Raw genomic sequence first — 22,306 nt, 5'->3', positions numbered from 1 at the left:
ATGCAATTAGGTGAAATGGGATGTACCCCCGGTGTGTGTTCACTGGGTATGGTACACATAAACACAAGTTAAGCATTAACATGTTTCTATCCTTTTCTCTCTGAGGACTACATAAACATATACATATAGTACCAGTTTGACAGTGCTATCATGATTTTAGCTAGGTCCTCGGTAAGGTATCTAACGTGGCTGGCTGTATGGGTCAGTACCTGCCTGGCACACCCTCTCCTTTCACCTTGTTCAGCTCCCCACATGCAGAACAGTAGCTTAATGTTATCAACTCACCTTTTAATTTTCTTCTCTATCTCAGTGGCATTCGCGCCCTGCGCATTTCTCTGTCGCAGCAGCGCCATTTCGACTCAAACGGTCTACTACGTAGCATTTACAAAGTACTGTCATGCACGGTGATTATTGCCTTGACTAACTATACCGTAAACCCATGCGTACACCCCGCCAATCGTCACCTGGAGCGATATCCACTTCCTGGTGCACGCGTATCGGCCACCCCATTGGCTCTCTGTAAGAGAAAGCAGCGTTTTCATTGGACCACATCCAGGTCCAAGTTCGGCTACGACGACCCGCTGCATAAACAGATAATCTGGGCTACATTAAAGCTATGTGCTCATCCTGACTTTGATATTCTGCTCCAAACGTCACAAACGTTTAACTCGTGCATCCTGTAGCGTGGCTTCTTCTATCAATTGCTCTTCCTGCTTAGACTAAATGAATCAATTACCGACACTGCGTAGCTGTATGAAACGACCGGAAGCAAATGACAGAGGCGGATCCTGTCCAGAGAAATCGATCCGCACTCACCACAACAACATCCTCCTCGAAGCATCAGTCCTCTTTAATATCCTATTTCTGGTTCTTGTTCGGTCTCTGCTGTCATGGTGAGTCAAACAATTGATCTAACGGTCATTCACATACATAAACACACACCTATGACTGCTGTTAACATGAAGCTTTATTTGTGCTGCAGTCTGTGCCGGACAGAATGTCGTGTCCACCCTGGCCTAAAGGAAAGAAACTGGTTCACTTGGATTTGAAAGGTGCACCCCCAAGAGTAGAATACCTCCATAAGGTAAGAGCGCAGTAGCTTTCTCTGTGAGCAGCTGCAGCACAACTCTGTCACTGTTTAAATATAGTTATTCATTTTTGCTGTCCACTGATGTGTGTTTCGTCCCCTCAGCTTATCGATCTGTTCTCTAAACTGGGAGTAGACGGCCTGCTGGTGGAGTATGAGGACATGTTTCCATATGAGGGGGAGCTGAAGCTGCTGCAGGCCACAACACAGCACACTTACAGGTGTAGTTTGGGACATAAACCTTGGACTTTATTATCATTATTCAATTCCTGGGTGTGATTGTTTTTCATCAGCCTCATGCTGGGAGATCCTGTTATAAAATTAGAATGCTTCCTGTTTGTCACTGAGGTAAAACTTAATGTGCAAGTTGGGTGTGTCATAAAAAGCTTTGTTGCAGTAAATTATGTCTGTTTATGTCTGAATGCTATGTACAGCCGAGAGGAGGTACTATCTATGCAGGAGTTTGCCAAATCTAAGGGCATGGAGGTCATCCCACTTGTGCAGACATTTGGTCACATGGAGGTGAGGCAAATATCCTGCTCTCCTGTTTGTAACTGTTTGTAATGGCTAAAAATGCCCAGGTTTCAGATGGTGTTCAGTGTCAGTGTATGTTCCAATTTTCCCTGTCCCTTTTCTTAGTTTGTGTTAAAACATCGGCCCATGTGGAACCTCAGAGAGGTGCCATATTGTGTGGGTACCCTGAATCCCCACAAAGACGAGGGGGTGAAGCTGGTGATGGAGATGCTGAGGCAGGTGGTGAAGCTGCATCCAGGCTTGAACACACTGCACATTGGAGCAGATGAGGTAATTACTAGTCGTTTAGTTAACACTTAATTAGTTATTGAAGAAAGTATCATCAGTTCTCTCATGTCTTTGTCTTCATCTCCTCAAGGTGTACGTCCTTGGTGAGGGGGAAGAATCCAAAAAGTGGTTGGCCTCACCTGGACGTACAGTGGAGCAGCTTTTCCTGAGTCATGTGACCAAGGTGGCCAAGGCCATCAAGAAGGCGTGGCCTCACATGACCATTGTAATGTGGGATGATATGATGAGAGACATGAGCCAGGACGTACTGAAAGGTGAGGAAGAAATAAATGTGGTTAACCAAGAAAGTGCATGTAAGACTTGATGCAGAATTACATGTATGCAGCATAAAAAGTGATGGAGTTTGGCTAGGTACATTAACTTTGTATGGTACTCGTAGTTCACTTTTACTTTATGACTCCAGTAGATACTTGATTAAACTGTTTTCATTATGAGTTTTTTTTTCCTCTGCTTATCCATGTGGCAGCTAGCGGTCTTGTGGGACTCATCCAGCCTATGTTGTGGGACTACACCCCTAATCTGGATGTGGATAAAACAGGTGGGCACTATATACTATGGGAATCAGTATTCAAACATTCTAAACAATCAAATAGTCTCTAACATGTAGAGAGCTTTGTTTGTAATGAAGTGCTTTATATTCTCTAATTGTGTTGTCTAGTGTCTCTGCTGGAGAAGTACTGCAGTGCGGGTATGTTAGACCTGTGGGTGGCCAGCTCCTTTAAAGGCTCCACCAGTGTCTACACCTGTGTGCCCTGTACACAGAGACATGTGGACAATCATTTGCAGTGGCTGAAGGTGGCTGCTTCTTTATCTTCTGCTATAAATTTGCAGGGCATCGCCATCACAGGCTGGCAAAGGTCAGTATTAGAAGGATTCATCTTTTCTACTTTGTTGGTGCTAGTTTGGAGGTGGTGGAACCCTCGAGGGTAAATGACGGGATGACTACTAGTTTGAATCCATGACAGTGTAAATGGTTGGTAGAAATGACTGTGTAATGCTCTCTGTTTAGCATGAAACATGGCAATCTGGAAAAAAAAAAGCAACACATGTACATGTTTGTAGTGAATGAATGTGAAGCAGGGAGATGATGATAAAGACCACACATATATATGCAATTAACGAAGAGCTTTTCAATTGGTCCATATTTTTCTTACTCTTAGGTATGACCACCTGTCGGTGCTGTGTGAGCTCATGCCTCTGGCTCTTCCATCACTAGCAGCCTGTGTCCAGACACTCAACCATGGTCAGTTCAGTGCTGAGGCTCAAAGCAAAGTAACTGAAAGACTGGGTATTTCCTCAGTGGAGGTAGAGGCCATGGGGAGGTGAGGTCCGACACTGTTTTATGACCTACACTACACTGTCACTGTGTATGTGTACTGTGTACTGTGTACTATCTATGTACAGTATGTATGTACAGTATCTCCAAGTTAACCAGATTTTGTTTCATGTGTCCTTCAGTACTTCTGCAGGTGACGCGCTGTTCCCAGGAAGGAGGCTGGCTGAGTCAATTGTGGAGCTCAATTCACTGCTGAACTCAGATGACATACGATTGTTTGAGAACGACATGTGAGTTATGGGCTGTGATCAAAGATTCCAATATTGTAGACAGTAATACACCCTGCCTTTTTTGATTATAAAGCAGGTTTAGGTGCTATATAAATAGTGTGAAAGTATCAAAATGCCCAATACATGGAGAAATACACACAGCCTGTTCAGAAACTGTGGCCTCAATTGAGCTGTTAGGATTTCTGTGAGATTGTGATGTCACAACAGTACAGTCACCACCACCTTTGCAGAAATAGACACAATTTACTTCTGTAGTTACTTCTGTGTATGAATAAAGGCTGAATAACTATGTCTGCACTACTGCAGGTTTGTAAGAGGATGGTTCAGCCCGTACCACCGACGGAGGAAGATGGTGACCCCTCTTATCACCATGCAGATTCACAGCCAAGCATCAGCGTGAGAATTATTTTATGTCACAGAGACCCTCTCCACACACTACCTTGCCTTTATAAAGTTTGTTAAGAACTCTTGTTTATTCCTTGACAGAAACTCTACCTGATCTTGTCCCCTCAGGTTTTTAACTACCATCCAACAGAAGGTTGAGGTCGTGAGAGAGGAGCTGGTGCGTTTTTACCCAGATTCAACAGCCCAGGAGTGGATAGAGGAACATGTCACCCCCGTAGTGGCTCCTTTACAGAGGATAACAGAGGACATCAGAGCCTGTGTGAAGGAGATGGTGCCTTAGAATATTTTTCTAACGCAGAATCAAACTGCTTTTTTGATGAATTCTGATACTGTCTTTTAATTATTAGTTGTCCTTTTTTGTTTTCTGCAGTTAACAGGGGTGATTTTATGTGTAATTTTGCACGTACCCAAGAGCAAACTGGTATATGTAAACTGCACAAATTGTAGCATAGAAAGTAAATTATATATTAAAAAGACTTTCAGTTTATATATAAAACAACTTTATATAATTCCTGCAAATGTCTCACTGTAAACAAAAACAATTAAATCAACCAACAAAAACTTCAACGTCATTTTCTTTCAAACAGAACAGAACACAATGACATTCACAGCCCCGATTCCATACACAGAAAACAATGTGATGACCAAAGGCAGTAAAGTATTTGCCTGAGATCCAGTCTTTGGTTCACTAAAAGGATATTAATGTGAAAAGACAGAATAGCGACAGACCAAAAAACTTCACACACAATTCACTCTTAATTGAGCCATGAAGATCCTTCATGCTTGATTACAGCTTGCAAATGCATTCATCTGGATTGCACACTGAGGATGAATAAACATGCAAAAGGTGATTATCAACTGGGTGGTTCAGAAGACTGTGGGAAAAGTACTTTCCATTGACTGACACACATAAACACTTATTAGAGTTCAGTAGGAAGGCACAGGAAGTCATCTGGTGTGTATTCTCAAATAGTGATTAACTCAAAAAGGCATGATATTCATTTACAGAGAGCTACATTTACAGTGCAATGAAAGAAAAAGTCTCATTCCATATTTCCTGGAATTGTTTAAGAAAACTTTGACTTAACTAGGAAACATTTTTATCTGAACATTTTTCCTTCCCAGTTCACATGAAAATTCTGTTTAAAAAATGTTTTACGAGTATCACTGGGCCTCCATAACACCACCTGACATATTAACAAAAAACAAGGAAGTCTTTAAGGAGACACAAAAAGAGGATATATCCTTGACGTTACATGCACATGCTAATAGGTCAACATGTAACTAAAACTGCACTAACTGGTAATGCCTCAGCAATTCCATGATGCCCTTAATTCCATCCACCCAAAGTTACAGTAAGGTTGAGAGTCACAGTGTGATTACAGTTCATCTTCTTCTTCTTCATCTGAATCACTGCTGTTGTCCAAAGAATCTTCCTCCTCCTCCTCTCCATACTCTGCCTCTTCCTCCTGCTGCTTCTGTTGCTGCAGCTCCTCCAGCCCCAGGAAGCGCTTCAGCAAAGCAGCCACTGCCTCCACATCACTGACAGGTAGCAGAGGGAGAACAGGGATATACTGTGTTACCATCTGGATTTCCACACAAAACTTTTCTACTTAACTTTGAATCCGCCACTTTACTCGCACAATGTCAAGTTAACATGAGATCCAACCCTTCTGGGACCAAAGAAAAAGTTTATAATCAATGTCTCACAAGTAAAGGTTTTGTCTCATATTTCTATGATAATTTGTGGAGCTGTAAAGGGCAAAATATTGATAGGCTTGTTAAAGAATGGGAGGAAGCGTGTTTATGATGAAGATCTTTGGTATAGATGGATTCAGACCAACCACTCACTGTTTCTCAGTAATAAATTCAAAGAAATACAGTATAGAATATTTAAGACATATGGGATACTTAATGTTTAGACTAAAATAGACCCTGGTAAATCATCATTGTGTCTGAAGTGTAAATTGCCAACAGGGACATATAGATATATTGTGTAGGGAGTTGGCAAAGAATATCTAAGTTCTGGTCATGCAAAATTAATGAGGTTAGTTTCAATATTAAAACACAGGATTTGTAAAGATCTAGACCAGTTTCTATTAGGGCTGTCACCTAAAATCAGAGTAATGGGCATTTGAAGATACATATTATTGAACAAACTTTTATTTTTTACTAAAAAATGTATATTATTTGGTTGGGTCCATGGCAAAAAACTTCCTATTGTTACTCAATGGTATAGGGAAATGTTGTCCAATGGACAGGCTCAGTGCCAAGTTAAAGGTACATGACAACAACTTTATGGATATACGGCGGCCTCTGACAGACCACTTGAAGAAGGCTCAAGGTTGATTTGCTTGTCCACAGCAATAACTGACTGATGGTCAGGATAAATGGGTCTTGTAATGTGTAAAGAAATGCAAATGAATACACCGATCAGCCACAATATAAAAACCAATGACAGATTATGTAAGTAACATTGATCATCTCGTTAGAATGCAATTTTGTCTTTACAAGGGGAACCCGCAGAATATTAAGCAGGCTCACCAGAATGTAACTGGCCAATAGGTTTCAAGAATACATACAGTACAGTAGTACTAGGTTAGATTAGCTTGCTTATGTGACTGCACGAGGAATCATTGGTAGACTATCATCAATGTTGTGTAAATTAAATGTTTGGTTTTGTTTTAAGAATCTATGTTTGCTAATAATATGTTAGATTCATGTTAATGTGTATTTTCATACAAATTAATATTTTTTTTAAAAATAAAAACATTCAAAAATATTATGTTATTTGGCAAGCCCCCTGCAGTCACTATGAGGACCCTCTGAGGGGTAATGATATGCAGCAAAAGGCCACAGGTTGGAATCGAACTTGGTCCACTGCTGAGGACTCAGCTTCCCTGCATGGCGGGCATGCTCTACCAGGTGAGCTACCAGGGGGCCCAAAGTTCTAACATCTACATGTCAGCAGCAGATACCTACCTACGTCCACCCAGTGTGGCACTCTGAGTCAGGGGGTAGGAGAAGCCTGCAGCCAGACGCAGCATCAGCAGGTAGCCCTTCCCTAAATAACGTACTTTCTCTTCCTGGACACAGACGTCACACAGCTGTGTAAGATCCAACACAACTGAGAGAGACAAGAAATAAAACTTTAGATATAATATTCTGTCCTCTTAACACAAGTAGAGACTACTGTACTGAGAAACCTCCTCTCCAGTGTTACTGACGTTTCTCTTGCCCCTTCCTCCATAATGTCAGGACCAAAGCGTACAAGCTGAAGCTCCTGAGCTCTATCCTGTTCTTGGTTTTGTCAAACACAGCCTCCTCCCATTCCTCCATGTTCTGCATGGCTACAAAGAGACAGCCAGTCACGTAGAAAAGTTTCCACAAGATGCTGTCTGTGTAATCACACAAAGAAGCGGTATGAGTTGCAGCAAGTAAATGTGAAAAGTTATGTAAATCCAATTTTGCCAATTGACTAACAGATTATATAAATTCAGTTTGTGTACCTGAGCTGTAGTATGCAGCTGCCAAACCAACAGATGCTACACCTGCAATTAAAAGGAGATGCTTATTATTTTGGAGGCAGTACAGGGTGAGAGAGGAAGAGATGTTTTAATAACAGAGTTTGAACATATTGAAGGCAAAGTAAGGGGATGAGTTAGTTTGGGATATTAATTTCATATTTGAATGATGGACGAACATCTGCACACACACTTACCAACAAGAAGAGACCAGGAACGAATGCCTGGGGATCTCTTCAGGTGGAGAAGAGTGATGCTGTGCTCCTCTACTGTCATGTATCCCATCTGAACAGAGGCAAGAATATGAATCTTAGTGCTTAACATATACTGAAAGCCTATTTTACATGACCATAATTCCTGGCCAATTCACCCAAATCACATAAAAACATATTATTACATGTCCCTAGCAGTATAGCCACGCAGACAGTTTGGCACTTATGCACCCTGGTTTTAAGTTATCTATCTCTAAGATTTCAACTGCCCCAGAGCCCAAGAACTCCAGGGGCCCTAAAAGCTCCAGACTTAATGTTTATTAACATGTTTGTGCTAATTTATCCTTTTAAAATCAGGCATTTTGACTGGTTGTAGCCTAAAAGCACAGGAGTTTTTTATAAACACTAAGCACTATTTTACCTAAACTTAAGGCCCCGTCCTGTAGATGAAGTTCAAGAAAGTGGATCGGATTGGTTCATTTTAACACTGTCTTCAAAACAGTTGGTCAAAATACATTATAAAAGAAGGTTTTTTTTAGAAAAAAGTCAAAATTGTCTGAATCCAGATTCTTAAATGTGAATATTTTCTGGCTTCTTTACTACTCCATGATAGTAAACTAAATGTATTTGGGTTATGGATGAAACAAAACATTTGAGACAGCATCGTGGGCTTTGGAAAACACTGGTAGACATTTTACAGACAACAACTAATCTATTAATTGAGAAAATAATAGACGAATTAATCAACAATGAAAATAATATTTAGTTGCAGCCCTATGAGCTATTAAACTAATTGTATTATTTATTTCCTGATGTGACATGTCTATCTCTATGTTTTAAGGTCTTTATTATTTTTTTAGTTTTGAGCTTGTATGTTGCATAATTCTACTAATTAATCACTATGACCCAACAGCTATATGGGGCCCAGGCAGAAAAATCTGTTTTCAGGTGACTGAGAGTGGGAGTAACCGGGGGTCAATAGGGCCCCGTCCCTCAGTTTCACAGTCCCTAGCAGGTTAATCCAGTCTGACCTATCCAGACATAATGTCCCAGTTACTCAGATAATGTGAAATCTGAAATGTTGTGAGGATTGTCCGGAGTAGCCAGGACATTTTTATTAGAGAGACACATTTCAGTTCTTTGAGCAGTACAAATTAAAGTCCATTTACCTCCATTAAACTGGGGTGGGGGCAGAAGTGTCAGAGGTGGATAATGCAATACCTCAGAGCATAGAACCAAAACTATCTGCATGGCTTCATATCACAAGAGGTAAGAGTGAAAAATATATAGATTTTCTTTCCAGTTTGAATGAATTGACCCTGTAATTCCATCTGAAAACCCCAAAAGACAAGAAAGATGCTCCTGCTGATGATGAGTGGATGTTTGATGGATAACAACTGTCCATACATCACTGTCTCACCAGAACTGTATAAAGATACCAACTATGAGACCATTTGTATCACTTACCTTAAAATCTTCACTCTGTAAATCGCCTCTCGGCTTTAGCAAAAGAGCTTTTGTAAGAGGAAACACATGCACTGAACTATAAGGAAGTTGTTTTCATGTTGGTTATTGCAACAACTGTCCTTCCTGGTTCCGTCTGCTCTGATTGGACGGGTTCACTTCCCCCCCGCCTTCAAAATAAAAGCTTCAAATGCATACAGTTACGAGAAAAGACGCATTTGTCTGCTTACTACGCGAGCCTTTTCTATTTTCTGTAACATAATAGCAAAACATAATTTTCAAAACACAACGTCTTTCGTTTTGTACTGAACTCGGCTTAACCTTTCCATTATTTTGACAGGAACCACTCATTCTGTCATATACTTGCTAAAATCAAAACCCGGCCATCCACTAAGGAAAGTTGAGGCGTCTGTCGTTGACCTTCCCGGCTGTTTTATGGTTTTAAACCGTATATTTATAATTTATATTTGTTGAGCCGCGACAAAGTCGAGAACATTGTTTTTATTGGAAGAAGTTAAGTCAATTTTTCGTAACAGACCTCTACTCCGTTTGCGCATGCGTGTCAGGTTCACCGGCGTACACAATGGAGTCGGACGTGTATCGACATAAGAAGCCCCGACGTCTTTGAAAGCTCTCGTTTGTGTATTGTGACATATGTGGAGGTTCGTGTAGCAATGGCCCCCCGTCCACAAACAACCTGACTGAAAACTGAAAGAGTGCTGAGTAACTGCTTGAGTTCACCTGCTGTTCTGTACATATAGTACACATAGTGCTGGCTTCTCCTTCTTCTACCCCTGGCTGCCGCACTCCTGACTGTCCTCTGCATTTTCTTCAATGTCTTTGTGTGAAAGCGCAGTGAAATAAGAGACCGTCCGGTGAGTTACCTTAAAATTCGACCTTGTAATGTTACCACGGGGCCTGTCAGAGTGAAACCAACACAGTTACACAAATACATAGACTAAATCACCTCGTCATCAGAAAAATGGCCTACAGCGCAATAACATGATTTGAAATCGCATGGTCAACGTTAGCTAAAATTCAATTCTCCGTAGCTAATTCACTTAAACGTTACACATTATGGATATTGTAGCTAGTTTGGGGCTGAAACGATCACGAGCTGTGATAAAATATTCACCACTGACTCTGCATTTTTTTTCACAACTTGGGGTAGTGACATACTGCATTCATAGTATTTGTGGGTTTTTACAGCAACATCGCTGCCAGCCTACACTTGTCTTCTTCCCCTTATGCGAACACAATATTATGCAATTGCTTTGTGGCTGTTTTTTGTGGGCACTGTGTATATAATTCACGTAATCCATTTAAATTTTAATGACAGGATTCTAGTTTGTGTTCATTGCCAGTTTCCCACCATTATAGAGCTGTTGTGTTTATGATAAGCGGGCACCTTGTAATAGGACAGACAGGGAGACAGTCAGAGGAGGGTGGAGTTGACAAAACAGCACAGAGGAGCAGGCTGCAGGCACACTCGTCATTCATATGAAGAGGGAATATGCTGTGAATGATGAGCACTGAAAGCTAACGGTGCTGTTATCTATGTATCACTCTCAGATAACCTCCAAGGAAAATGTCAGATGTCAACATAGCAAAGCGCAAGGAGAAGTGTGAGAACTGCACCAAACAGGTGATTATCTGGATTTGTATCACTGTGTTGTCTTATGTATCAGTTAACTATTTTATACAAGCAGAATTTGAAAAACTTTGTCTTGCTGTCGATCATGAATTTTTTGTTATTGATCTTCCACTTACAGTGCAACAAGAAGCAGAGTGATGATGGTGCCAACTCACACCAGGAGAGAGATGAAGTCAATGGACAGGTGCCTGTTTATGCATTTATTAGCGATTGATCTTGACAAATCAGTCCTCATCTGGTTGTCCATTACTCCACTTAGTTTATATATCAGAATGAGTGTACTCCTCGGGTTGTGTTAGATTACTTTGAAATGTATTCTGTTACTGAATACACATTACATGCCAATGCTGGTCATTGGAAACGTAATGCATTGGAAGAAAATCAATCTACTCTGAAAAGGTTAAGATTACTTAAAAATCAATCATACAAAATATTGCACCTTATACAAAAAAAATGCCAGCAGCCACATAAATTTGAGTTCTCTTCTCTTGTAAACATCTCTAAACATTTTCTATGCAAATAAAATGCCCTTTGCATACTTCTCAAATAATTCACAAGTCGTTTAAACTCTAAATGATAGCCTGTTGATGGTGATTTTCAGCCCAACTGTAGTGGAAGCCAGGCAGTTCATCCTCCTTATAATATTAGCAAATCAGGACGGAATAAGATATTTGTCATGGCTTTGAAATATCATGAAAACATTAGGATTTTACACCAGGGACAATTTTAAAAAATGCAACGGACTTTTGTATTGCTGCTGTTTTTTAATCAAAGGCCACATGAAGGACTTTGCTTTTGTAACACCAGAGAAGCACTCACTCAAAATTTTCATCTTTGCTTTTTAATGTAAATAAAAAGGAATAAAAACTCCATTATACATTAATCATCAAGTGTTTTTCATGTGTTAATAGAGAATTGGTTATCATGAAGAAGTTTCATTTTTTTAAAGTCATGCCATATTTTCAAGACCTAATAAAATTTGTAATTGAGTAATTCTTGACAATGTAACTAAAACTAATTACAACTAATTAACCTCTGATGCTACAATTTGACCATTCTTTGTAAAAAAAAAAAAAAAAGAAGAAGATCTTTATGGAAATTCACAACTAAGTTGCTGGTATACACTTTTGATATAAAAAATTAGTCTCTTAAAACTCTCCATCTAACACACCCCTGTTTTGCCCTCCAAAGGTGCATGAAGGATCCCAGTTGCTGCTGAGTGCCTGTCTGTCCTGTGATGGCTGTCTATCAGAGGAGGAGAGCCTGAAGATCTCTCAGCAGAACCTGGAGGAAGTGGAGCGCGTTCTAGCACTCAACAAGGTACAGAAACCGTCTCTGGAACCTGAAAAGTGAGTGAGTTTCCTCATTGCAGTCTGAGCCATACCTAACACTGTCTCCATTGTTTCTCTGTTAGAAGTGTGATGTGTCAAAACACAAGGTGCTGGTGGCGTCCATATGTCCACAGTCTCTGCCATTCTTTGCTGTCAAGTTTGGTCTAGACATCACTGAGGCTGCCCATAAGCTCTGTGGCTTCCTCAAGACTTTAGGTGAGCAAGTGGGATTCATATATCGCTGCTTAGTTGTCACAATAAAAAACATCTTGTACAACCTTTGCACAGTATTAAAGAACTTTTTCATGGAGTTATTTAAGGTCTTGTTTTATGGTTTTCCCCTCAGAATGGCAGGTTAATTTATGTGCATGTCCACAGTACGATTTACCTAGATTCGATCAAGTATGTCTATTAACACTTCAATCTATATCATCATGTTGTCAGCTTCATTCAATCAAAATTAAGTTTATCTTCACAGATTTTGTTTGTTTGTTTGTTTTGGGTGTTTTCAGCTGTATTTGCTGCTTTGCATCTAAAAACGGCAGGTAGTAGCTATGGCAAAGAGTATAGTGAGCAGCAGTTAGCGGTTACTCTGGTGATATGCTGCCCCCTTATTTGTTGGGCATGACCTACGACATGGAAACAGGTTCTTTCATATTGCACCTTAAATAGTCAAAAAGGTAACTTCCTGAAACTCATTTCCCTATTACTGGTGTGTAGAAACTTCACCAACTCATCAGTATCTATCCCAAACATTCGATATTCTCCCCGTCTTTGTTCTCATCTGTCTGAGTTTTCCCTGCAGGTGTGCAGTATGTGTTTGACACCACTCTGGCAGCAGGCTTCAGCATCTTAGAGAGTCAGAAGGAGTTTATTCAGAGGTATCGCAGGAGGCACCATGACTCCCACGCCCTGCCCATGTTCACCTCCTCCTGCCCAGGTAAAACTTGCCTGGGCACCATATTGTCCTCTACCTCTTCACTTTTTTATTCCCCTCCTGTCAGACTGATTTTTATTTCCAGCTGAACTACCATGAACCCTAATGTTTGCCTCAATTTCCTTTTTGTTTTGTTTTTTTGCATACTTCTCCTTCCTCTCCTCAGGCTGCTGTACACACAGTCAATTTGCATGCCCCGTGCTGAATGGGGGGGCTGAGTTTGTTTTAGAAGTCGAGATAGCAGTGGTGTGCTGGTGGGGAAAGATAGAAGGCTCTTCTTTCACCACTCCCTTAATCAGAGATAGGAAGAGCAAGAGTTAAAGACTTCTTTGCCTCTTTTTGCCTTCTTTCTTGTGGGAACAAAGGCATGGACTTCCATTCATTCAGAGTGCCACTGGTCATATGTGTGGCATTGCTCAACTCCAGAAAAAGAAATCGCTGGGGAAGTGCATGCTGCCAAAGTGTTGCAATAATTATTGTAGGGACGCAACTAACAATTATTTTTATTATCAATTAAACTGTTGATTATTTATTAAAATTATTACTTAATCTTTACAATGCCAAAAAACTATTGATTACATTTTTCCAGATCCTAAGACAACATCTTATAATGTTTTGCCAGACTAAAAATCCAAAACCCAATGTTAAATTTTTAATGATTATAAAACTGAGAAAAGCAGGACATTTTCAGTAAGCTGAGAAATTTTGGCAATTTAGGGGTTTTTGCTTAATTAATTAATAATCATAATTGTTGGCTATTAATGTACTTTATACAATTAATTAATCAATCGTTTCAGCTCTTAATGATAGCTTGTTGATGGTGAATTTCAGGCCAACTGCAGTGAAATCTAGGGTTGCAGCGGTATACCAGTTTCAAGGTATATCGTGGTTTACACACTTCACACTGTGTAAATTTGATTATCTACAGTAATGAATTCTACCATGTTAGCGTTATTAAAATGCACATATTTTCAGTTCATTCATTTCTTTCAATATGATAACGAATTTTTTTTAACCAAAAAAGCTCTCTGTTTTCAATCCTTGAAGCATCAATGTAACTGATTATAATAATTTTTAATACTGTGTAACGTGACACTATGATATAACTAACAGTGATGACAGTGATACTCTAAATGATAGCCTGTTGATGGTGATTTTCAACCCAACTGTAGTGGAAACAGGCAGTTCATCCTCCTTATATATAAGGAGGATGAACATATAAGGGACAGCTTGGCATTCAAAATATGTGTTGGGCTTAGACAACGTACAGCATAATATACAGCATAACGTACAGACATTAATATTTTTATATAATGTGTAGTTGTGTTTGTGTTCCTTTATAGGGTGGATCCGTTATTCAGAGCGTGTCCTGGGCAGTCTGGTCACCCCTCATATCTGCACAGCCAGGTCTCCTCAGCAGGTCATGGGCTGTCTGGTCAAAAACTACTTCTCAAAACAGCAGGTGAGCATTTACTGTCAGAGCAGTAAAATTAATTTGGTTTGTTGGTACCACTACACATTATAAGTAACTGTTGCTGCTACAGTGGCAGTATCGGTAAAAGCTGGAGGGAATAGATTAATAAGATGGAGCAAATTGGAAAATACTAAGCTGTGTAAGTTGTCTGTGTACAAAATTAAATCATGAACCTTCCATCTGAATTAAATATGATATTTCAGATTAGTTAAGTTTCATTTCATCACTGAGATCCAGCTAGTGCACAGCTCCTGAACAGAATTCTGAATATGCTGAGAGGATATATCACTATATATATATCAGGGGATATATTGAGGAGTTCAATATCACTTAAACAAAGTAAGTATCTCTTCTTTAGCCTTGGGGTGAATCATCTATAGTATTCTGAGTTGTATAGTTGCTCTGACTAAATAAAGGAGGCTGTCACAGGTAGTGATATGTTAGTTAAAGCTTAACTAGTGGAATATCTACAACACACAACACCCTGTGCAGTGATATGACAGTATAACCATAGAAGTATAACAGATGTTCTCTTCAGAAAATTTAGTTTAAAATGCTTCACACAGCAGGTTCTGTGAAAGAAAACATCTGCATTATTATGTTGTTGTTTTTTCTCCCTGCAGAAGCTGAGTCCAGAGAAAGTGTACCATGTGTTGGTTGCTCCCTGTTTTGATAAGAAGCTAGAGGCTGTGAGAGAAGAGTTTTACAACAGCCTACTGGAGACCAGAGATGTGGACTGTGTCCTCACCTCAGGTTCGGTCCTCTGCACCGTTTACACTGATGCTCATGACAAAAAGAGTTTGCAAATGTTCATTACTATTAGAGTTGTTTTTTTACCCCTAGGTTATGTAAAATATAGCTTTTATTGTCTCGAGGTTTGGTGTCTCTGAGACCCCAGAAGTGTATGCAATAAGAAGATATATACTGGAAATATTTAATCTGTCTGAGCATCAAATACATTTTGTCATTATACTTAAAATTAGCAGTCACAATAGAGCCTTCACAATTTATTGTCCTCACATAGTAGTGTCTCAGCCAGTATAGAAACTCACACTCAATACTCTTTGCAAATGTGCACATTATGCACATCACGAGGCCAACAGGATCTATATCCCTTTATTTCTTCTTGTTGTGTACCATCTGTTTGTGACATGATGGATTTGAGACAGACCGAAGCTCACATCTGGTATCACAATGCACCTTGACGTAAGCATCTGTGATCAGGTTTTGCTCCTCTGTGTGTTTTGATTTTATCAGTGGGAAAGCTGCATCTGCTGCTGAACAAAGAAATCTGCTTTTGTTCTCAGCTGTACAACTAGAAAACAGAGTTGTTGTGGCCATTGGGTACCTCACATTGAGTGCAGACACAGTGTTGTGTTTGTGGGTGAGGTGCAGATTATAAAACACGTTATTAGTTCTTTCATTCAGTAGTCCTCTGGCGTTGCGAGGACAGTGAGAATGTGCATTCATCATGCAGCAATACGCACAACTGGCACCTCAGTATTTAGATTTAACTAGAGATCAGACTGGTCTCCCTCACTCTGAGATATCATCTGAAAATGGAAGTTTGATTCATGAACACTATTTATTTATTACATTTTGTTACGGTGAACCTGCAGTATGATTAGGACTCATAATGTTGATATAGAGTGTAACGATTGTGTGAGAGCTTTTTATGGCTTTATTTTCAGGCTTGGATAATTAATACAATCCATATGTGTTAGGTGGTTAAGATGTACCAGGTGATGTCCTGAAGAAGGCAGTGTGTGTGCTAGCCCCCACAGTTTCTCCAGTTTCCAGTTCACTATGCGCCACACAGTGTGTGCCACAGCACAGTCCTGTTCACTGCGGTGATTTTACACACAACTTTATAAAAACTAAAATCATACTTGATGATATATTATATGTACAGTATGCATTCCTTAATGCTATTTGATGTAATCTTGGATTTCTACAACAACAATGAGAATTTTATCAGTTAAACACAAAACAGTCCAGTCCTCTCTGGGGTTGGTGAATGTGATGGTGAGACAATGCTGATCAAATCTTAATTGAAGATTTGAGTTGGTTTTCATCTTTTACAACTGAGGTGTTGGTGTTTATGGAATAATTATCCTTCACTACAAGCACAAGTAGTGCTGGTAGTGCTGTTTATAATAACGTGGATCTATAATTAAGCTCTGTTTTGTGTGTAGGCAAGCTTTATAAATGAGGCCCCTGGCCATTATTCAACGCCACAGCTCTGGAACAGCAACTTCACTGGTGCACAAAGGCAGACAACCGTGATGCTCTAATTCTAGTTTAGTATTTGATGATGATATTGATTCTTTTTCTTTTCATTTGATTTATTTATTTACTCATATTTATTTACTTATTTTTGATGTTTCAGGGGAGATCTATTGCCTGATGGAGCAAAGGAAGGTTTCGGTGGAGGAGCTGGACTCAGTTCCACTGGACCATGTGTGAGTAGTTGGACTCTTTGTCATCCTATCAGTGAGAAAATGATTTAACACTTTGGATTTAATCCTACTAAAAGACAAAAAGAGACAAAAGATACAGTATCTGCTGCCATACCACCAGACTATGGAGCAGCTTCTTTCCCCAGGCTTTGAGACTCTTCAATTCATCATGAAAACTCCACTGTCTAAAAAAGATGTGGCAGGGATCAAAAGAAAGTTTTTTAAACCCTTGTTTAAAAAATGACATTAAATTTACCTTGTACCTTGTTTTTGTTGTGTGGAATATATATACAGCACAGTTTAGGCTTACACTCACTGGCCACTTTATTAGGTACACCTGTTAAATTGCTTGTTAACACAAATAGCTAATCAGCCAATCACTCAACTCAATGCATTTAGGCATGTAGACATGGTCAAGACAACTTGCTGAAGGTCAAACCGTGCATCAGAATGGGGAAGAAAGGGGATTTAAGTGACAGACAGGCTGGTCTGAGTATTTCAGAAACTGCTGATCTACTGGGATTTTCACGCACAACCATCTCTAGGGTTTACAGAGAATGGTCAAAAAATATCCAGTGAGCGGCAGTTGTGTGGACGAAAATGCCTTGTTGATGTCAGAGGAAAATGGGCAGATTGGTTCAAGATGAGAGAAAGGCTACAGTAACTCAATTAACCACTCATCACAACCAAGGTATGCGGAATACCATCTCTGAACGCGCAACACGTCGAACCTTGAAGCAGATGGGCTACAGCAGCAGAAGTCCACACCAGGTACCACTCCTGTCAGCTAAGAACAGGAAACTGAGGCTACAATTCGCACAGGCTCACCAAAATTGGACAATAGAAGATCGGAAAAATGTTGCCTGGTCTGATGAGTCTCGATTTCAGCTGCAACATTCAGATGGTAGGGTCAGAATTTGACGTAAACAACATGAACGCATGGATCCATCCTGCCTTGTGTCAATGGTTCAGGCTGCTGGTGGTGGTGGTGTAATGGTGTGGGGGATATTTTCTTGGCCCACTGTGGGCCCCTTTGTACCAATTGAGCATTGTTTAAACCCCACAGCCTACCTGAGTATTGTTGCTGACCATGTCCATCCCTTTATGACCACAGTGTACAGATCTTCTGATGGCTACTTTCAGCAGGATAATGCACCATGTCACAAAGCTCAAATCATCTCAAACTGGTTTCTTGAACATGAAAATGAGTTCCCTGTACTCCAATGGCCTCCACAGTCACCAGATCTCAAGCCAATAGAGCACCTTTGGTATGTGGTGGAACGGGAGATTTGCATCATGGGTGTGCAGCCGACAAATCTGCAGCAACTGTGTGATGCTATCATGTCAATATGGGCCAAAATCTGAGGAATGTTTCCAACACCTTGTTGAAAGTATGCCACGAAGAATTAAGGCAGTTCTGCAGGCAAAACGTGGTCCAACCCGGTACTAGCAAGGTGTACCTAATAAAGTGGCCAGTATGTTTGACTATAAAAGGATATTGTGTACATACTGTTGTATGTCTTCATATATTATAATACCTTGCCTTCCTGCACATGACGATGATTCTTTTGTCCCCCCTTTCTTACATTTGTTTATTATATTGTCCATGCAGCGTACATTTTCTTAAAATTTGCGTCCAACTTACAATTGTATATTAGCACCGAGTTGTCATTGTCATAATTATCTGTACTGTCACCTCAGGCTTGGAGAGGCTGGAGATGTGGCGCTGGTGAGGCATGAGGGCCGAGGCTCTGAAGGCTTTTTAGAACACGTCTTCAAACATGCTGCCAAAGAACTTTTTGGTCTGGACGTCCATGAAATCACATATAAGCACCTCAGGTGAGACACAGGGCGGACCCTGAGACTTATTCTGTGGAATATACTGTAGCTCCCTCTGAAATCTAGTCATCCATTTCATGCATTTTACTCCCAAGTTCTATCTATCCTGATGACCAGTTTATCACTGTTGATCCAACATCCTGATATCCTATAGTCTGAATACTTAAGAGCAACATCATGAGTGTCATATCATTTTATCTTTTAATTTAGACTTTGAATATATTATTTGTCTGAAAACTCTTCCTGTGTACCATTTTTAGGAACCGGGACTTCCAGGAAGTGACTCTGGAGCGGGATGGGGAAACTCTGCTGCATTTTGCTGCCGTTTACGGTTTTAGGAACATCCAAACCCTGGTTCACCGAATGAGAAAGGGACGTGTGCCTTACCAGCTGGTGGAGGTGCTGTCCTGCCCAGGAGGTAACACCACACCTACCAACATGATTGTGAACATGTTCATTGCTTAGTGTTTTGTTACTCTTATTACTACCCTTCTGTTTGGATCTGCTGGTGTGAGCTCTTCTTGTGTCCGCACAGGGTGCTTGAGCGGCCGCGGACAGGCGGAGAGCGAGGCGGGGGGCAAGGTAGATAAAGTCCTGATCCAGCAGATGGAAGAGGCCTACAGCAGTCTGCCAATCCGTCTCCCAGAGGTGAACCCCGCCCTTCACACCCTCTATCAAGAGTGGCTGCAGGGCCAGGACTCCCAGCAGGCCAGTACGCTCCTGCACACCCAGTACAGAAGTCAGAGCCACACACAACCTCCACACATGCAGTGGTGAGGAGAAAGGAGGTGTTGAACTTTGAAGACTTAATCAGAGTTGAATGGTCGCTGCCTCTGGTTGATTCATCATTCATGCCGGCACCATGAAGGATGAGCTAAGGACCATGCTGCACTGCGGACCAGTGAGGCAATTCTTCCATTTGGCCACAGGGGGGTGATGTCTGCTTTTGAAATTAGTGGATCCCCTGTTCCAAACCTGAGCCTGACAACAAATCAATGTCCAGAGTCTAGAAAAACACACACTTTTATGCAGACTGAAGCAGTGATGTCAGTAAACTACAGAAAGTGTGAACTATTTATGTAAATTTACTGAGCAATAAGCCGCTGACAAAACAACTGGAGTTCATGATCTGAACCAGTAGATTCTGAATGTACATTTGAGGAGTCAAATGTACTCCAAATGTAAACTGTCCATTATGAAACCTGCTGTTTTCGTTTGTGTTTAGGTTGTTTCTCCACCGTCCTCGCTGATAGATGATGTGTTCTCAAACAGGTTAATAACTATGCAACAGTGTGATCGTCGTATCTCAACAGTCAATGTTTAAGGCTGAAGAGAAGTGAAAGGTCTTTTAGTAACACTCAATCACCTGACAGTGTTTGCTTTTGTGTAACTTCCAGCCCAGTGTTTGGTTTATCCGTCCCAGTGAAGAATCAAGAGTCATTATTTTTTTAATGGTACATGATGATTTCAGTTGTTTTATCACTTTGTTCCCATTCCACAAGCTAGCATTTTAAGTTATATGTTGTTTTTGTCCTCTGTTTTACAAGATCAAACATGTTAAGCAGTAAAATATTCTGACAAATAAAGTGTTGTTTCATTTGAATGGAGAGAGAGTGGATGAACACACTGTCATCAGTTCCTAATGTTAAAGATCTAATGAAGATTTCACAAATCAAGGTCTGTAAATTATCAAGCGCTTGTTCCAATGCTGTGAGCTCCACAAATGAAATTGCACTCCATTTCATTGTACTGTGATATCTCAAGATCGTAGCAAATTTAACCAGAGCGACCTATGGGAAAATATTTCTCGCAAAAAAAGGAAATACAAAATTAAGGATCCCTAATTATAATTAAGACAGTCAATTAGAACCATTTTGCATCTCAACATACAATGCAATACCACAGGTTTTTGCTTTTGGCCTGTGACCCACCAATAAGTGTCAGGTTTTGCCTTGCAAGGGAAAAGTTTGGGGACCTGTAGCATATTTGTTATGTACAGAGCCGGAACCAGGAGTTGATTAGCTTTGCATAAAATCTGGAGTCAGGGGCAAACATCTATCCTAGCCCTTTCCAACTATGGTTAACTTTTTCACCGGACTGGCACCCGAGAGAGCACTTTATCATGTTTCCTTTCCTTGGCATTTAATCTACCAAAGGGGTATCCAGTGCAGCAATGTAGGTAGTGTAAACACAGATGTGAAGTAAATGTGTTATTTCATGTGGTGTTATTGTTTGCAAACAGCAGCGGGGCACAGTGATTCCCTGGAGGCTTACCAAACACCCTGAGGTTGGCAGAAAACAAACAGAGACTCCATCGATACTTTCTCATTTTAGCATGAACCACAAGACTAGATTTTAATTTACTCTCTGCTGTAGTTCCGCATGCTTCTTACACATGTTTGCAAGGAAAGAACGGCTAATCTAAAACCCAACGCTGAGGTAACAAGTTCTTCTTGTTTTTAATTGACAGACAAACTGGTTGGCTTTCGCAATAAAATTCCTACTTACAAAGAAAGTCATCCGTTTTAGTAGGAAGTTTAATAAACACAAATTCCCACGCAGCTCTACTGGAGATTGATTGTTTCTTTTTCATGGGATTGCCTGCTGCTGACTTCTCATCCACGGGAGCAACCATATCAGTACAGAAGTATTTGTTTTGTAGCTGCCATGAATGGAAAATGCTAAACACAGTACCAACTGTCACTGGGCAAAACAATAGGTGCGTCTTTCACAGTACAGACATGTTCAATTCAAAAGTGAAAGTATTTACATAATATACTGTTTGTTCCCAACTGTCTCCTGAAACAACTTATGATTTATATTCATGAAAATGAAGTATTTATGAGGGGTGTGTACTCATATTTGACATTGGACCCCATTTAGAACATTTCTTACTTCATCCTATCCTCCATTTCACTCTCTCACTTTCCTCTCTTCCCTGTTCTCCTCTTTCGATCCCTGTAGTTATGTGTTAACTTTACACTACCAGCAGGTTTTTCCCCTAGGCGTGGTGTGTGGGTTTAAAGCTGGATCAGATTCTGTCACCTGTCATGATTTTTCCTTAATCATTCACTGGTGCTCACATCAGAAAGAAGCACGCTTTGAGGTAAGTACTTCTCCTCCTGTGTATATTTTTATATAAAAGTGTCATGGGTGTGTTTTTTTTTTTTACTTTTTGCTCTTGAGGCAGTTAACTCAGAGTCACTCAGTGGCACATCACTGTGAAGTAAGTTGTAACTGATGTTTATAAGACTTTGAAAGTGGTTAATAAATGGTTTATAAAGCATTTCATTGTTCGAAATGCAAACTTGAGACTGTAAATTTACCATTTATTAATGATGGTATTATAAAGTGTCACCGTTTACTCATTCCTTTTTGCATACATTTTTTTTAATGTTTTAATGCACTTTCAGTGACAACAGTTGGCTTTAAGTTGTTATAGCTGCCTGAGGTTGGTTGGTGGTGTGTGTGTAAATTTAAGAAAGGAATACGTCTATTTGGATTTTTTGATTAAGTAACTTCAGTGAGAGCG

The 22,306-nt window shown here is 40.2% G+C and overlaps 4 protein-coding genes across 4 annotated transcripts in view; 2 read left to right on the top strand and 2 right to left on the bottom strand.

The window, feature by feature from the left end:
• Nucleotides 1–649, bottom strand: part of ogfod3 (2-oxoglutarate and iron dependent oxygenase domain containing 3) — a 27,312-nt gene extending 26,663 nt beyond the window's left edge. The window contains exon 1 of the mRNA XM_073490039.1: nucleotides 286–649. Within this exon, the coding sequence (XP_073346140.1) occupies nucleotides 286–353 (68 nt within the window). The 5' untranslated portion in view covers nucleotides 354–649. The remainder of the gene's footprint in view (nucleotides 1–285) is intronic.
• A 148-nt stretch (nucleotides 650–797) lies between these two features.
• On the top strand, nucleotides 798–4,442 carry hexd (hexosaminidase d). The gene is made up of 12 exons (XM_073489894.1): nucleotides 798–893; nucleotides 983–1,084; nucleotides 1,193–1,308; nucleotides 1,522–1,609; nucleotides 1,727–1,891; nucleotides 1,980–2,163; nucleotides 2,376–2,447; nucleotides 2,568–2,766; nucleotides 3,070–3,231; nucleotides 3,368–3,475; nucleotides 3,782–3,871; nucleotides 3,989–4,442. Exons 1-12 carry the CDS (start codon nucleotides 891–893, stop codon nucleotides 4,158–4,160), a joined length of 1,461 nt encoding a protein of 486 aa, XP_073345995.1. The 5' UTR covers nucleotides 798–890; the 3' UTR covers nucleotides 4,161–4,442.
• On the bottom strand, nucleotides 4,438–9,164 carry cybc1 (cytochrome b-245 chaperone 1). Its single transcript, XM_073489895.1, has 6 exons — nucleotides 9,084–9,164; nucleotides 7,602–7,689; nucleotides 7,390–7,431; nucleotides 7,108–7,278; nucleotides 6,863–7,007; nucleotides 4,438–5,422 (listed from the first exon to the last, which is right to left on the bottom strand). Exons 2-6 carry the CDS (start codon nucleotides 7,687–7,689, stop codon nucleotides 5,260–5,262), a joined length of 609 nt encoding a protein of 202 aa, XP_073345996.1. The 5' UTR covers nucleotides 9,084–9,164; the 3' UTR covers nucleotides 4,438–5,259.
• Nucleotides 9,165–9,631: 467 nt separating this feature from the next.
• On the top strand, nucleotides 9,632–20,392 carry narf (nuclear prelamin A recognition factor). Its single transcript, XM_073489662.1, has 12 exons — nucleotides 9,632–9,955; nucleotides 10,653–10,725; nucleotides 10,853–10,918; nucleotides 11,926–12,054; nucleotides 12,149–12,281; nucleotides 12,871–13,005; nucleotides 14,346–14,464; nucleotides 15,100–15,229; nucleotides 16,866–16,938; nucleotides 18,637–18,774; nucleotides 19,035–19,192; nucleotides 19,310–20,392. The coding sequence occupies exons 2-12, from the start codon at nucleotides 10,669–10,671 to the stop codon at nucleotides 19,549–19,551; spliced, it is 1,380 nt and encodes a 459-aa protein (XP_073345763.1). The 5' UTR covers nucleotides 9,632–9,955; nucleotides 10,653–10,668; the 3' UTR covers nucleotides 19,552–20,392.
• Nucleotides 20,393–22,306: the final 1,914 nt, after the last annotated feature.

The sequence above is a fragment of the Pagrus major genome, chromosome 20, assembly GCF_040436345.1.
Source record: "Pagrus major chromosome 20, Pma_NU_1.0".
Lineage (NCBI taxonomy): Eukaryota > Metazoa > Chordata > Actinopteri > Spariformes > Sparidae > Pagrus > Pagrus major.
This window is presented reverse-complemented; position numbering and strand designations above follow the sequence as displayed.